At 39.6% G+C, this 15,656-nt stretch overlaps 1 protein-coding gene across 8 annotated transcripts in view; it reads right to left on the bottom strand.

Moving 5' to 3' along the window:
- Positions 1 to 15,656, bottom strand: part of RBM33 (RNA binding motif protein 33) — a 114,323-nt gene that overhangs the window by 72,227 nt on the left and 26,440 nt on the right. For 6 of the 8 annotated variants that reach the window (XM_029233005.1, XM_029233006.1, XM_029233010.1 and 3 more), the window contains exons 6-7: positions 13,541 to 13,657; positions 1,327 to 1,498 (exon numbers count right to left, since the gene is read on the bottom strand). In XM_029233005.1, coding sequence (XP_029088838.1) covers positions 1,327 to 1,498; positions 13,541 to 13,657 — 289 coding nt within the window. The remainder of the gene's footprint in view (positions 1 to 1,326; positions 1,499 to 13,540; positions 13,658 to 15,656) is intronic. The other 2 variants (XM_029233011.1, XM_029233013.1) reach the window with 1 other exon arrangement.

Here is a 15,656-nt window from a genome sequence, read left to right as displayed (position 1 = left end):
TTTTCATCCCCGTTTTAAGACCTTTGATTCATCTCCTTTTACCCAAGCCCAACTTCTCAGCTCTGCTTTCTTAGAAACCTATGGTGTACTGGTTCAGACTAACCGGCAACTTTATACCATAACTTAAGAACAGTCTAGGGAAATCCTGGGCCAAAAGGTAGAAGGAGGAAACTGGAGGGAGAAGAAATGGAGAACACTAAGTCTCTAGGTCAACCTTTCCACAAACCTCACTCAGCAAAGGAACATGGTAAGACTGGCTCACTACTGTTAACTTTGGCATCTTGCGAGCTTAGTGCCCTGACAGAGAATTCCTATCTGCCACTTAAAGACACATGCTCAGGGTTTCGACTGAAAACGGTTACAAATGACACTTTTATGAAGTAATAAAGGTAGTAACTAATGGTTAGTTTCTTGACTTTTACTTTGACCAAGACCAGAGAACAAGAACAACAACCCTCTGTCCTTCCATCCTTCCACCCTCCTACCCTCCTCCTTGGAGTACGGGACAATATCCCAGTGGCTCTCAAAGTATGGGTCCCAGAGCAGCAGGAGCGGCATTACCCGGGAACGCACCAGAAACGCAACTGCCCTGGGCCCCGCCCTAAGCTACCGAATCAGAGCAGCTGAGAGTGCATCCAGAAATACGTGTTTTAACGCGCCTTCTGGGTGATTCTGCCGCTCAAATGTGAGAACCACTGCTTTGTTCTTTGCAATGGGCACTAGACAGAGCCACAGACGAGAGGGGGCGGGGGGTCAATACCGGAAAAGGCTCTGCTGATTAGCAACAGCCTGCAGTAGGTCTGTAACAGGAGTGATGTTCAACTGACTGTGCTACAAACAAGTCATCTTGTCTCATTGAACACTGAGGGGAATGGCATACAGAACAACAGCAGCAGAGAGAGATGGTTATAATAACACTAAAAGGTACAAAATAAAAACAGTCTGGCCCAGAATTAGCCCTGGCAACCTGGACAGTCTCGGGAAGGGTAAAATGACCCCGCACCACCCCACACCACCTTCCCAGAGCCAGCCAGGAACCGCACAGTATGCATGAGAGCAGCCACAGACTCCAAAAGAAAAACTATTTTTAAAAAAATCAAATATTTTATTCAAACATGTTTTAATCAAGAAGACAAGTCATGTTTATAGACTGACCTGTACAGCACCGTAACTCAGCTCTCACCTCACAACGACCATCCACCCTGTAAATGCCATGCATAATACTCTATAAAGGCAACTTTTTTTTATCTGTTTCGTTAATCATAACAGTACTATGGAGGAAGTTGAAATGGGAGTGAAGGATGGGAGACAGGCAAAAAACGTTACCCAAAGTTTCTGGAATGTTCCTTCTCTCTCTAGTTACATCTGACAGCCTAATAATTGTTCCTTCTTTCCTTTCAGTTTTGAAACGTAATCGTCCAGATTCTTCATCATCCTCCTCTTCTTCATCTGACTCCTCTTTCATGTCCTTCTGCAGCTCCAAAGTTTCCATGCTTCCCTACATTGCAGACATACAAAAACCAAGAGGGAAAGTGAGTTCATACTCTTTTGAATTAAATATTGAATAATGGTTATGTATACACATACGTGTATGCACACCTAAAAGCTCTTTATATTTAAGATGTAAAAATACTGCAAAATGTCCTATTTGTAAAGCCATGTGAAACACTAAACTGATCCCAGGAGACAAAATCTCAAACATTAAAAATTAACAATGTTAGAAAAAATTCAAATTCCTACTCCTGGTTAATAAACAAAGTCTTACACATTGTTACTACTTATACTTCTAAGAGAACAAACACGAATTCCAAAAATCCCTGCTGGCCTGGAGTCTAATTCAGAGCTAAACAAAGTTCAATATATTAATTAAATTAACACTAGTGTTCCATGAGCTTGTTAGCATATAACCCACCCTGTAACTCACATTAGATGACAGCACACTCCTTCCCATTAAACAGGCTCCACATTTCCTGTAATTCCTGACCCCATCTACTTTGACTTTCAATGCCAGGCAAGCGCTCCAAATCTGCTGTTGGGTTGATCTGGTTTTTTTCAGCCTCCATAATCTTTCCTGTAACATTTCTCACCCCTTTCTACTTCGTTCCACTGCCTAGTGTTCGCTCATTACCACCTCTGGCTCAGATTATTAACCATAAAACTATTTTTTTTCTTCATTCACATCACACTAAAACCAGTTTTTATCTTATATTTCATTACATCAGGATTCCTATAAAAATTCTGCCCAATCTGGTCCCAAACTAAAAGTAATTTCTTCATCAATTCTTTCTGTATAACTCATGTTCCTTTTGACACTAATCACTTTCACCTCATGTTACATCTTAGTGACCTACTGTTAGGTAATAAGGTAGGTACCTTCTGACCGTTAGGTTCACTTAGACTTTTGGTAAACTTGAAAAAAAACAAAAAGACCCAGAAACTACTCCTTTAGTCTCATCATTCATAATTCTTACAGGTCCTTTACTCTTAACAGAAACAAATATGAACTACTTCATTAGAAAGTGTGCAAGAAAAAAAAAGATACAATCATTTTGGATCCTTTCCCCAACATTTTGTGTAAAAAATGCACACACTCATTGCTATATACCCTAAAGTAGAGAATCAAATGCCTGAAAATAAAATAATGAATGTAAACTGTAACTTTTAGCCTAATGATTGCAAAACCACTTTTCAGTATTCTGATACTCAGCATACTATAGAATTTTTTGTTTTTAATTTTAGTCCATTTCTTTTTTTTTAAATTTATTTTACTTATTTATTTTTGGCTGTGTTGGGTCTTTGTTGCTGTGCGTGGGCTTTCTCTAGTTGCAGCGGGCGGGGGCTACTCTTGGTTGCAGTGCACAGGCTTCTTCTCATTAGGGTGGCCTCTCTTGTTGTGGAGCACGGGCTCTAGGCGCGGGGGCTTCAGTAGTTGTGGCTTGCGGGCTCTAGAACACAGCTGTGGCGCACGGACTTAGTTGCTCTGTGGCACGTGGGATCTTCCTGGACCAGGGATCGAACCTGTGTCCCCTGCATGGGCAGGCAGATTCTTAACCACTGCACCACCAGGGAAGTCCATTATAGAATTTTTTTCATTAATTAATTATTTTATTTTTGGCTGCGCTGGGTCTTCGTTGCCGTGTGCAGGCTTTCTCTAGTTGCAGCAAGTGGGGGCTACTCTCTTTGTTGCAGTGCGCGGGCTTCTCATTGCAGTGGCTTCTCTTGTTGCCTAGCACAGGCTGTAGGCGGGTGGACTTCAGTAGTTGCGGCACACGAGCTCAGTAGCTGTGACACACGGGCTTAGTTGCTCCGCGGCATGTGGGATCTTCCCGGACCAGGGCTCAAACCCGTGTCCCCTGCAATGGCAGGCAGATTCTTAACCACTGCACCACCAAGGAAGCCCCTCCACTACAGAATTTTGAAGTACCAAAATGTTGGCATTTTGTTGGTTTAATACGATTACTTCTGTCTTACTGAATATCTGAAACCAAGAATGAGTGACGTGCGAGATGGACCCAGCTATGTTTGTGCTGCACTACGTTCAAACTGAGCAAACGTCAACTCACTTACAAAATACTCTTCTCCACCGCCATTAATGCTCCAGAGCAGTGCTTCTCAAATTTAAGGTTTATACCGATCACTGGGAATCCTGCTAAGATGCAGATTCTGATTCCACAGGTCCAGGGTAGGGTCTGACATTCTTTATTTCCAAGAAGCTCCAAGTGAAGCCAACGTGCAGGTCCACAGAACACACTTTAAGTAGCAAGGCCACAGAGGAGGAAAGGAAATCACTACCAATAAAGCAAAGATTCTATTACAATAGTCATTTCACGTAAAAACCTACAGGAAAATGTTTACAGTTCTCTTTTGGATCACCGAAAACAGAAACAATAGTGAATGGATGTACGAACTATGGTGCATCCAAACCATGGAATGCTCTTTCGGCCATAAAAAGGAATGGACTACTGATACAACAACTGGGATGCAATCACAAAGGCATCATGCTGACTGAGAGAAGTCAAAAGGTTTATCACTCAAAAGGTGATACTCTGTGACAATTCCACATATATGACACTCTCCAAGAAACAAAACTGCACTGGTTACCAGTGATTAGGAATGGAGGGAGGGCCTGACTACAAAAAGGATGGCACAAGGTAGCTTTTTGAGAGATGGAATGTCCTAGAATGCAAACTTCTGGTCCAAGTCGCAGGGTCCACTTCAGCTTTGAACTACATCAAGGATTATACAAGCCCTGAGCTAAAACTGAAACACTGCCTGGTCTCAGTTGCCTCAAGTGCAGGCCACCTGGCAACATTCACTAAGCTAGACTCGCTCCTTCAGCCACTGGTCACTACCTCTTACTCTAAATACTGGGCATCTCCTTTGCCTATGTGCTTATAGAATTAACTAACTAACCTACCTGCCAAAATGCTGACTTTCTCTGCAGAGAGATACTTATGAATGGAATATTCATACATATTCACAATATTCCATTCACAACTAAAATTCCACTGAAGGGTGGTGCTGGATAACAATATAATAATTTAATTAGCCTAAGATTATATTTTGTAAGAATTTAAATACGTATGTAAATCTCTGATTTCATTATAGACACTGCCAGAAATATTTGGAGGTTTGATCTTTAGCTATTTAATTATCCTGAAAACCTGAAACATGTAGTTGTAATGCTTAACAGAGGGTGCATATGAAAACCATCACGAAAGTTCTTTAAAAATAGCCAAGTCCACTAAAGTCTTATCATATATACTGGGTGGGCCAAAAAGTTCGTTTGGTTTTTCCTGTAAGGTGGCTCCAGGAGCACACGTAGTTGTCTCTAACTTCATTCAAAACAATTTTGTTAGACTGTATTGTGACAGCTGTCATATCAGCATGCATAAAAAAAAAAAGTATCAAAACTGTTGAATTTTTGTGTAGCCATTTTAATACTGAAGATGGAAGACAAAAAGCAACATTTTTGGCATATTATGCTTTATTATTTCAAGAAAGACAAATGAAACGCAACTGAAATGCAAAACATGATTTGTGCAGTTGTGCAGTGTATGGAGAAGGTGCTGTGACTGATCGAACGTGTCAAAAGTGGTTTGCAAAGTTTCGTGCTGGAGATTTCTCCGTTGACCATGCTCCAGGGTCGGGTAGCCCAGATGAAGCTGACAGCGATCAAATCAAGACATTAATTGAGAACAATCAATGTTATACCAAGTGGGAGACAGCCGACATACTCAAAATATCCCAACGAGTGCTGAAAATCATTTGCACCAGCTTGGTTAAGTTAAGCAAAAAAACCTTCCTGACCTATTTCTGCATGCAATTCTCTACTTAACTGCAATGAAAACGTTCCGTTTTAAAACAAATTGTGACGGGCGACGAATAGTGGATACTGTACAATAATGTGGAATGGAAGAAATCGCGGGGCAAGCGAAATGAACCACCACCAACCACGCCAAGGCCAGTCTTCACCCAGAGAAGGTGACGTTGTGTATATGGTGGGATTGGAATGGAGTCCTCCATTATGAGTTCCTTCCGGAAAACCAAACAATTAATTCCAACAAGTACTGCTCCCAATTAGACCAACTGAAAGCAGCACTCGACGAAAAGCATCCGGAATTAGTCAACAGAAAACACATAATCTTCCATCAGGGTAACACAAGACCGCACGTTTCTTTGATGACCAGGCAAAAACTGTTAACAGCTTGGCTGGGAAGTTCTAATTCATCTGTCGTATTCACCAGACATTGCATCTTCGGATTCCATTTACAAACTTCTCTTAATGGAAAACATTTCAATTCCCTGGAAGACTGTAAAGGGCACCTGGTACAATTATTTGCAGTTCTTGGCCGAAGGTAGTGGAACAAAAGGGTGAATGTGTTGTTCAATAAAGTTCTTGATGAACATGAAAAATGTGTCTTTTATTTTTACTTTAAAAACTGAAGGAACTCTTTGGCCAACCCAATAGAAAACAACTATAGAGAACACTGCTTTAAAAAACTTCCCAAAAGTTTTTAGTGCTTACAAAATATTTGACAGAGGATACTTCTTTACTATATCATGAAATACAAAAAGTATCTATTTCTACCAACAGTTAAAATTTACAAGCTGGAAAGACTGAGCAATTAAATTGTGCAAAAATTACAAGAGAAGAAAATTACAGACCAACCTCCTTCGTGAATACAGACACAAAAGTCCTTAAGAAAATAAAAGCACATGGAATCCAGCAAAAAATAAAAGGAAAATCTGTCACGACCAAGTGAGGTTTAGCTGGAAGCATAAGGTTGATTTAACATTCAAAAATCAATTTAACAAATTTTACTTCGAGAAGAATTCCAAATATATGTACATACTCTCCCCTCCTCCAGGAGTGGACCTTAAGTCCCTCCTCTCCCTCGCCTTGGGTGCAGACTAGTTACTTGCTTCCAAAGAAGACAGCACAGAAAGTGAAAGATAGTAACTTTACAGAATTACTATCTTTAACTGGCAAAGGCCACATCACCACATAATCAAGGCTGACATTGCCAGGGAGGTCCTGTACCCAGTGGTATGATGGAATGAGGACACCTAACCTCCATGGTATTCTTTCCAAAAACCCATAACCCCAGTATAATCATGAGAAAAACATCAGATGAGCCCAGGTTGGGAGACATTCCACAGGACACCTGGCCAGTACTTCTTTAGACTGTCAAGGTCGTGAAACTCAAGGAAAGACCAACAAACTATTACAGACCAGAGGAGACAAGACAACAATGTGGTGCCCTGGACTGGATCCCAGAATAGAAGGAGGACATTAATGGAAAAACCTGCAAAATGGAAATTAATTTGGGAATATAGTTAATAGTTTTTAAAGCCAATTTAATTCACATTAATAAAACGGGGGATAAAAGTCACAAGATTATCTCAACAGATGCAGAAAAAGCATTGACAAAATTCAACACTCACTTCTGATTTAAAAAAAAAAAATCTCAGCAAACTAGACATAGAAAAGAACTTCAGTTTGACTGAAAAACCTCCAAGTAGCTTATATTACTTACTTGATGAAATATTGAATATTTTACACCTACTATGAAGAACAAGGCAAAAACCAGTGCCCTCAATGTTTCTATTCTACATAGCGCTGGAGATCGCAGCAAAAGAAAGAAATAAAAAAACTAGCAGAAAGAATTAAACTGTGTTTATCAACAGGCAACATGGTTATTACGATGTTTTCCCCCAATATGATCTAAAGATACAATGTAATTTTCATAAAAATCCCAACCGGATTTTTAATAGATATTGACAAGTGAATTACAGAATTTATATGCAAAATTCAAAGGACTGAGAATAGCCAAAACAATCTTGAAAAGGGAACAAAACTGGTAAATTACACTTCCTGATTTCATGCCACAGTAATCAAGATAGTGTAGTATTGGCAATAGAACAAAAAAGAGATTCCAGAAAGAGACCTAAACTTAAGTGGTCAATTGATTCTCAACATAAGCACTAAGGCAACTCAATGGGAAAGCCTTTACAACAAATAATGGTACAAAAACTAGATAAACTAATGGGAGAACTGAGACTCTCATACATGACTGGTGGGAGTATAAATGGTACAAACACTTTGGAAAATCATTCGGCTGTTTCTTATAGCATTAAACACACTGCTATCCTGTCTCAGTAACTCCACTCCTAGTTAATGCCAAGGGAAACGAAAAATTACATTCACAAAACGATGTGTAACGATGTGTAAAATAAGCTTTGAGTTATTCATAATAACAAAAACAAAACTGAAAACAACCCAAATATCTATTATCAGGAGAACACAAATAAGGTATATCCATAAAATGGAATGAACTGTTGACTACTGACATACACAACCACTTGGATGAAACTCAAAAACATTACGGTGAGCAAAAGAAGCTAGACACACAGCATTACATCGTCACAAACTGATTGCATAAATGTATGATTACATTTACATGAAGTTCTAGACTAGGAAAGACTAATTTAAGTCGACAGAACTAAGAACACGGCTTGCCTCTGAGAGGACTCAGGACAGACTAGAAAGAAACAAGGGGGAATCTTCTGGGGTGATGAACTGTTTCTCACCAACAGAAGGATAGTAACTTGGATGTATCAAAACACTGAACGTATACCTCAGATCTATGCCTATCACTGAATGTAAATGTTATCACAATTTTAAAAGTTTCGAATTTAACTAGTGCAAAGATATTTTTAAACTTCTCACTTGTTCCTCTATACAAGCCAAAACCTTTTTAACCATGTTTGAAGACAAAAGCATCACTGACACTGAAGTGGCTGGGTAATTAGAAAGGCTTGAGAGTTAGTCTTCATAATTAGGTCTTTCTAATTTGTTTCGAGTACAGTGATTCCTTTGTATTAACCAAGGAAGAACATTAGTTAAATAAAAGGAGCCACTGAAAATAGACCTTTCAACTGAAATTACTTTTTAGTTCCATAATTCAGATTCTAATGTGTACTTAAACATAACTCCTAGAAAGAAGTCATCTGAAAAACTGCAACATGCCTTCCACCTCCATCTTAAGCAACCCAGAGCCATGAGCGCTGCAACGCAAGGTGGAGTGCAAAGGTTTGGTTCATCAACACGCTGCAGACAGTTAATTTAAGAAAATGGGTCAAAAAACTAGGAAGACACCAAAACACAGGTGTATGCGGCAAAATAAAACTGCTGCTCTTCCCTGAGGACTATATATTTATACTACTAAAAAGGATGGGAGGACAGCCCTCCAAAAGCAAAGCCTACCAAAAGGTACTGAAATAATACCTCCCAGCACCCACAACAGTACCGTGCATACAAGTTCTCAATAATGATCTCTTTGACTGACATTCAGCGATTCCACTATGAGGAAGAAAACAAGCCCAAAATATCTGTTGCCAGGAGAAAAGACCAGCACAACACCTGCCTCCAAGAAGGACTATTAAGTCCTGAGAGCAAAGAGCAATACAAAGAATTTTCAGTCAGTACAAAAACAAGCAACAAAAACAAGGTAATAAACAAACCAACAATCAAGGACAGAGGATAAGGAAAATGTGTGACTTTTTAAAAATATTTTTAAATACTATATATAAAATTAAATTATGGAACATACAGCTTAAAAGAAAAAGTAGATAATATACCTCTTAACAGATGGTATAAACTATGTAATCTGGATGAGAGTTTACTTTCTTCTCTATAAAAAGAGTTACATAGAAAACAAGCATTAAGATGTTTCAAGTGAGTTAGCAGCAACTAGAAATCACAGGAGTTAAACAAACGCATTCTACTTCTTTCCCCTCCAAATCACCAAGGGTCAAATTTTAACCTCTCTGTATTTCCCTGTTCACAAGTTATTTTATTCGTGGCAAAAACATTTTAAAATATTTGACACAGAAAGTATAAAATAATCCCACCATCCAGAGGTGATCACTATCACCATTTGTCTTTATCCATCCAGACATGTGTTTGAGAGTCACACACACACATTTAAACATGCAAAGCTATGGAGGAACCTAAGGGGAGGAAATCTGTTAGCCTGCTCTTTTCACTTAACGCATCACGAGCCTCTTTCCATGTCCAATAGAGCAAGGGCATCCTTTGGCAACCTGCAGTCCCCTGACCATCATTTATTCAACCTTTTAGAAAAATCTATTTACATTGGTTCCACTTATTTTCAACGCTGCAAACAAATACCCACTGCATGTATCCTTGAACAACACATCTTAGATTAACTCTTGGATAACTTCATCAAAGTGGAATTATTGAGCCAAAGGACTTTCAGGCTTTTGATACTGTCACGAACAGTGTAGAGTCTGCAATTTTACTCTTCTTGCAAGTTAATAAGGTAGCCTGCCACTGTTTCATGGAGGCTGTGAGAAGGCACGAGACTCTCAGCCACAGACTAGGACAATTTATTACTCTTAACAATAGCAGTAGCATTTGGGTCCAGCTCCCTAAGCCCCAATTCCCATTGGGCCATCTGACAAAGAGGGCCAGGTGACCCTGTGCAAAGGTAGCTGTATTACAGGAGGGGCACTGAGTTTAGGGAACTGTTATAATGAGCAGAAGGCATGGCTGCCCCCTACTCCAGAGAAAGATACGTCTTTCCTAGATGCTGCTACAAAGACATCCTTGAAAAGACTGTCGGGAACAAAGGAGGTGCTTTGCTCCCCCAAACATGCAGAGACATGACAGAATTGTGGAAAATTCTTCTGGCAGTCAATATTTCCAAAATAATCCCCCCAACAGAATAAAAAATACCTGACCAATGATTTTGATTTTTGCCAATATTAAGACAGGTTAGAATTCTCAACTGTTATAATTTTTATTTTATTGAATATATTTTATATACTTAGTGATCATTTGCTTATGTTATTTTTGGATTACTTTCTCACATTATTTGCCCTTCTTTCTACAGGAGAGCTCATCTGTATATACGGAACATACTGAATATATTAACTCTTCCATACCGAACATATTAACTTTACTACATATACTAATTCTTAGGCTCATGTGTAAATATTTCCTCATATTGTCTAAACTTGTTTATAGTGTTTTGGGGTACTTCTCTATGACTTTCTAAACTTGTTTATAGTGTTTTGGGGTATTTCTGTATGATCAAATCATTCTTTTCCTTTACGGCTTAAAAAGGCCCAATACCAAGAGTAGCAGAGTAGTGAAACCAAGACAACTTGGTACTCATTTTTACTCATTCTCTATCATGTCCTTAATCATGAAACTCCCAGCTTTAACTGAATATGCTGTCACCTAATAAAACACTATATTCACCAGTCTCCTTTGCTGTGAGGTACAGCCACGTAACTAAGACGTAACTCATGAGATGTGTACACAGTGTTGTTTGAGAACTCTGGGACATGTCTTCAAAGGGTGGGCATGGTCTCGTTCAGTCTTCCTGCAATCCACTGCTTGGATGTGGACCATGGTAAGACCAGCAGCCCTGGAGTTGTACCATGGAAATCTGGAAGAAGCCTGGGTACCTGATTACCTTGTGAGGCCAATACCAGATCTGAAATGCCTTCTGGAATTTTTTGACATCATGAGAAATAAACTTGTACTATTTGGTGAGTTTTCTGTTTTGCAGGTAAGCCTAAGGCTAACACACCATTATTAAAACATTAAAACATTTTCTTCTAATACATGTAAAGTTTGGTGTGAATTAATCTGAGATCAATATTGGCATAAGGTACAAGAAAGGGATCTAACTTTTCCCCCGATGATTAAGCCTTCATAAGTATGTCTGAGATATTGTTATATTAACTCATACATGTTATGAGTTCATTTACTTGAGGGCTGGGTCTGATCATTCATGTTCCTCCAAAGATAACTCTCTCCCTCAATCTCTCTGTTCAGAAGACACTGAAAATGGAAGGTAAGATTACCATTTTTTTAAATAATAATCCACTTTTGCTTCAATATTTTAATGAATACAGTTCAGGAACCAAAGTTGGAAACATCTAGATCTACAAGTCATACCTTATCAGTGTCCGAAGGCACCCAAGCAACAGCATAACACCTACCAGCATTCTTATTCTTTAACTGCTTTACAATAAAATAGTTTATATCTCCAGAGATCATTTAAAGCTTAAAATCTACAAAACCTTTTCTCACTCTAAAATATGCTACAAACACAATACATTATCCGAGTAAGGAGAAGTATTACCTAAAATGCTGAAAGAATAAATTACTGGGCGGAAAAAAAACACAATGGAATTAATTTTCCAACTACAAAATACTACAAACTAATGAAGAGGAAATGAACTAAATAATTGGCGCTGGATTCCCAGGTTTCCCTTTCAACTACTCACCCCCAGAATGACCTCCACAGCCACTTCCGTCTGTCCCCCCCAACGCCTTAACAGCTTCTTAGATTTCTCCCTCAGAGATCTTTTGCCAAAACACCCTTTCACAAGTCTGACCTAATCTAGGCTCGTACTGGCTTTGCACTGGGCGGAACGTGGTGCTAAACACGACCCGCTTAAATCTGGTCTCCCTAAGCCTCGGTTCGGTGGCTCATCACTCAGAACAGAGCAGTCACCAGCAGGAGAACCATTTCTTACTTGACATCTTCTTTAGCTTTGTCTTGGTTCCTTGGGCTGAATATATTTGCCTACAATTGAAGAATCTGGGAAAAGGGAGCGTTCTACTATTCTACCTTTTCTCTAAGTTTCAAATTATTTCAAATAGCAAGAGAGACAGAGAGAAAGCACAAAAAGAGAAGTCAAATTTAGCTCGTTGGGGAAAAGCAAGGGTGTCCCAGAAAGTGTCTGTACGTGATCATATACTCTGTCGTAGCATTATATTAGGGAAAAGATAAGGGTAAATGTTTTGTATACTGAGTTTCTAAAGCACTGGTGTAAGACCTAAAGGAATGACCTAAGCCAGTGAAATACCACGTTTCATGATCTCTTGGGAAAAAGAGGGAAAAAAGTATTAAGGAAAATAACTGAGAAAAAACATTATTAAGGAAAAAAAAATTTTAACCCACAAGTTCTAAGACTATAGAATGATTTTGTGGCTCACATGCTTGACCCATGGGACAAGTTCTAAGGTTGGAAAACAGAATCTATAAGCCTCCATCTCAGAGCACACCTCTATTCATCCAATGACATCTATTTTCAGACCTACTTCACAGGCTACCTCTTCCATAAAGCCTCAACACATCCCACCCCGGTTCCCCAATCCATCCTCAAGACACACACCCGACCAGAGAGGCCCCCTGTGTGAGCTGCTAAAGCATGTACCTGAGCCTCTCTTCCAGGAGGTTTACTTCTATGTTTACATCACTGGAATTTGCCCACGTCTTCTCTCCCTTTTATGAGGCTGCAATTACCTTGAGCACAAGAACCAAGCTTCTCAATCATCCTTATTTCTTCAATACCTAACACAGCACCTAAATCCAGGGAACTCTGCAGTATTTTTTGAATAATGGTCAAAATTAACTAACGTTAACTAATTTGAAATAATTACAGCACTCCTTTCAAAGCACTAACATATACTGCGCATTTCAAAACATTTCTACCCACACTCCCATAAAACATTTTAAACATTCTTAGGGGCTTCCCTGGTGGCGCATTGGCTGAGAGTCCGCCTGCCGATGCAGGGGACGCGGGTTCATGCCCCGGTCCGGGAGGATCCCAGATGCCGCGGAGTGGCTGGGCCCGTGAGCCATGGCCGCTGAGCCTGTGCGTCCGGAGCCTGTGCTCCGCAGCAGGAGAGGCCACAGCTGTGAGAGGCCCGCGTACCGCAAACAAAAAGAAAAAAAAAAAAAAAAAAAATATTCTTAACACTCAAAGGGCAAACAGCTATCTGGAAGCCACAGCTAACCAGAACTCACTGTCCAAAGATTCTAGAGAGCTCAGGGTTTTGTTTTTGTTCTTTTTTTTAAACTACACTCATACTTCAAAGAAGAGATGTATCAACTTTTCGTTAATATTAAAAAGATGCTCATTTTTAATCTGGAAGAAAAAAAAAAACTCCAGCAAACTTTTGGACTCTTTTTAAAAGATGAACAAATACCTCTTCAGTTTCAGGAGCAACCTGGGAATCAGTAATCTCATCTAATTCCTCTTCAGCAACACAGTCTTCCTGCTCTTTCATCCCTTGTTGCCCACAAGCCTGCAAGTATTCTTCATCCTAACAGCCATTAAAGAGAAAGTAAGTTTTTCTCATATAGCTTTGGGGTTTTTAAGCACTTTTCACCTTCATGACTCATGCTTAGTTATGTTAGCAAATTTTACTATGGCAATTATCAGACTGAGCAGAAAAGCACTAAGCACAAAACCAGAATGGGGCCTCCCCTGAGTGTTCATGGGAGCAAGAGAGCAGTATGCCAACCCAATCGTTGCAGGGAGTGATACGGACCCTGCTTCAACCTCCAAGGGCCCTGACAAGTAGCTCTTCTTCAAATCCAACACTGAGGAAATATAATCTTAAAAAGAAAGTGTGTATGTGCTTGCACAGAGCAGCTCAGCAGCAGTATGGGGGCTGGAATCATGCCCAATTCGAACCATTTTTATAGCAACAGAAGACAACAAAAGTATGAGCAATTCAGTTCAACTCAGGAGCTGTATTAAAATTACATGTTAGAATTAGTTTCTCCATCAGCCGCTCTCTTGAATCAGAAGGATGATTCCAGGTTTGCATGAAATGTAAGGGCATGGCAGCAGGCAGGCATTTCTTGAGGGCATAGGGAAGGAAGCAGGCAAGCTGGCTAGAAACAACAACTGCAAGGAAAGAAGGGCTCCTACAGGTATCACTACAAGTAACAAGATCTGATTCACTCCAGGGGAGCTGAACTCCCCAGTGCCCCTGGCCACCAGCTCAAGTGAACAATAGGCAGGAAGGAAGAGCGGACCAGCTGCGGGACCTGCACAGCCCTACTGCACAGAATCCAACAGTCTCTCTACAAAGAACAGCAGCTGTACCCAAGGTGACAGACCACCTTAGTCCCCACAACCGTCTCGCAAGACTGTCCAAACACACTGCATTTTACTTCCCCAAAGAAACTGTTACCATCCTACCTAAAAGAGCAACTATCACTACCCATGATTCACTGAGAGCAGAACTGTCGGATTTCAAATAAGGCCATACGATGCTAATCATAATTGTCAGCCAACATACAATGGAGAATAGTCTACACCACTGAACTCTCACTGGGAAACAAAAATCTGCTATCGATTACATAAATTACCAATCTGAAATTGTTTTTACAGAACAGTGTCTTATGAAATCTCAATCTATGTTAACTTTAAAGGCACTAAGTAAATCTGGTTGTGTTCAAAAGTATAAATCATCTGACAGCGTTCTCATATTCTGTTGAATAATAAATAATATACATCTCTTCCTAATACAAGAATACAAGTTTTTACATCAAATCCCAATTCACTCTCAAGATTAGGACAGCAAAATTCAAAAAAAATTTTTTTGAGTATGAAAGGAAAGAACACCACAATTTACTACCAACTTTTTATGGGAAAATGCAGTTTCTTCATATGTAAGATTGTCCCTTCCAATTGTAAAATTCTGCGATTTTATGATTCCACTCCCAGTTATACACAAAATTCCTCCCTGTGACGTTACATGTGAGCTCAAATAGACAGCATACTCGTGATGAGTACAGAGTTAATTCTAGCTTTAGAGTATGAGTTAACAAGTCCTAACTAGGACATGAACCACAGTTAAATAAACCATTTAATAAACTAAAATACCACTGGGATACACAGGACTGCAATCTACTCATATGTTCGTTACTCTAATAATGAATAATTAATTAATCTGTGCACCAGTGACAGCCTAAGACAGTAAGAGGTCCGCACTGCAGAGCTGGAGAAAAGTATTTCACAGCTTAAGTCCATTTTTCTCTTCCCATGCAAAGAAGAGGCAGTGCCAGATTCTACCACTGTGATGTCTATAAAGAAACCAATAATCTTAAAGAAACCGGAAAGAAAGGAAAGAATGAGTGTGGCTGTAAAGCCGGATATACTGAGGTGAGCTGACACTGCTCACAGACATTTAACTTCACCTTGTACCTTTAAACTTCACAACTCTCTGTGAAAATATCTGGACACGTTCAGTTAAGTAAATTTATTTGCTTTCAGATTTTTTTTAATTCTGGAAAGGTTTATTTTAGCGC

Source organism: Monodon monoceros, unplaced genomic scaffold (genome assembly GCF_005190385.1).
Source record: "Monodon monoceros isolate NGI ecotype Baffin Bay Population unplaced genomic scaffold, NGI_Narwhal_1 Super_Scaffold_2, whole genome shotgun sequence".
Classification (NCBI taxonomy): Eukaryota; Metazoa; Chordata; class Mammalia; order Artiodactyla; family Monodontidae; genus Monodon; species Monodon monoceros.
Note: the sequence above shows the minus strand (reverse complement) of the source record. Positions and strands in the feature narration are given on the sequence as shown.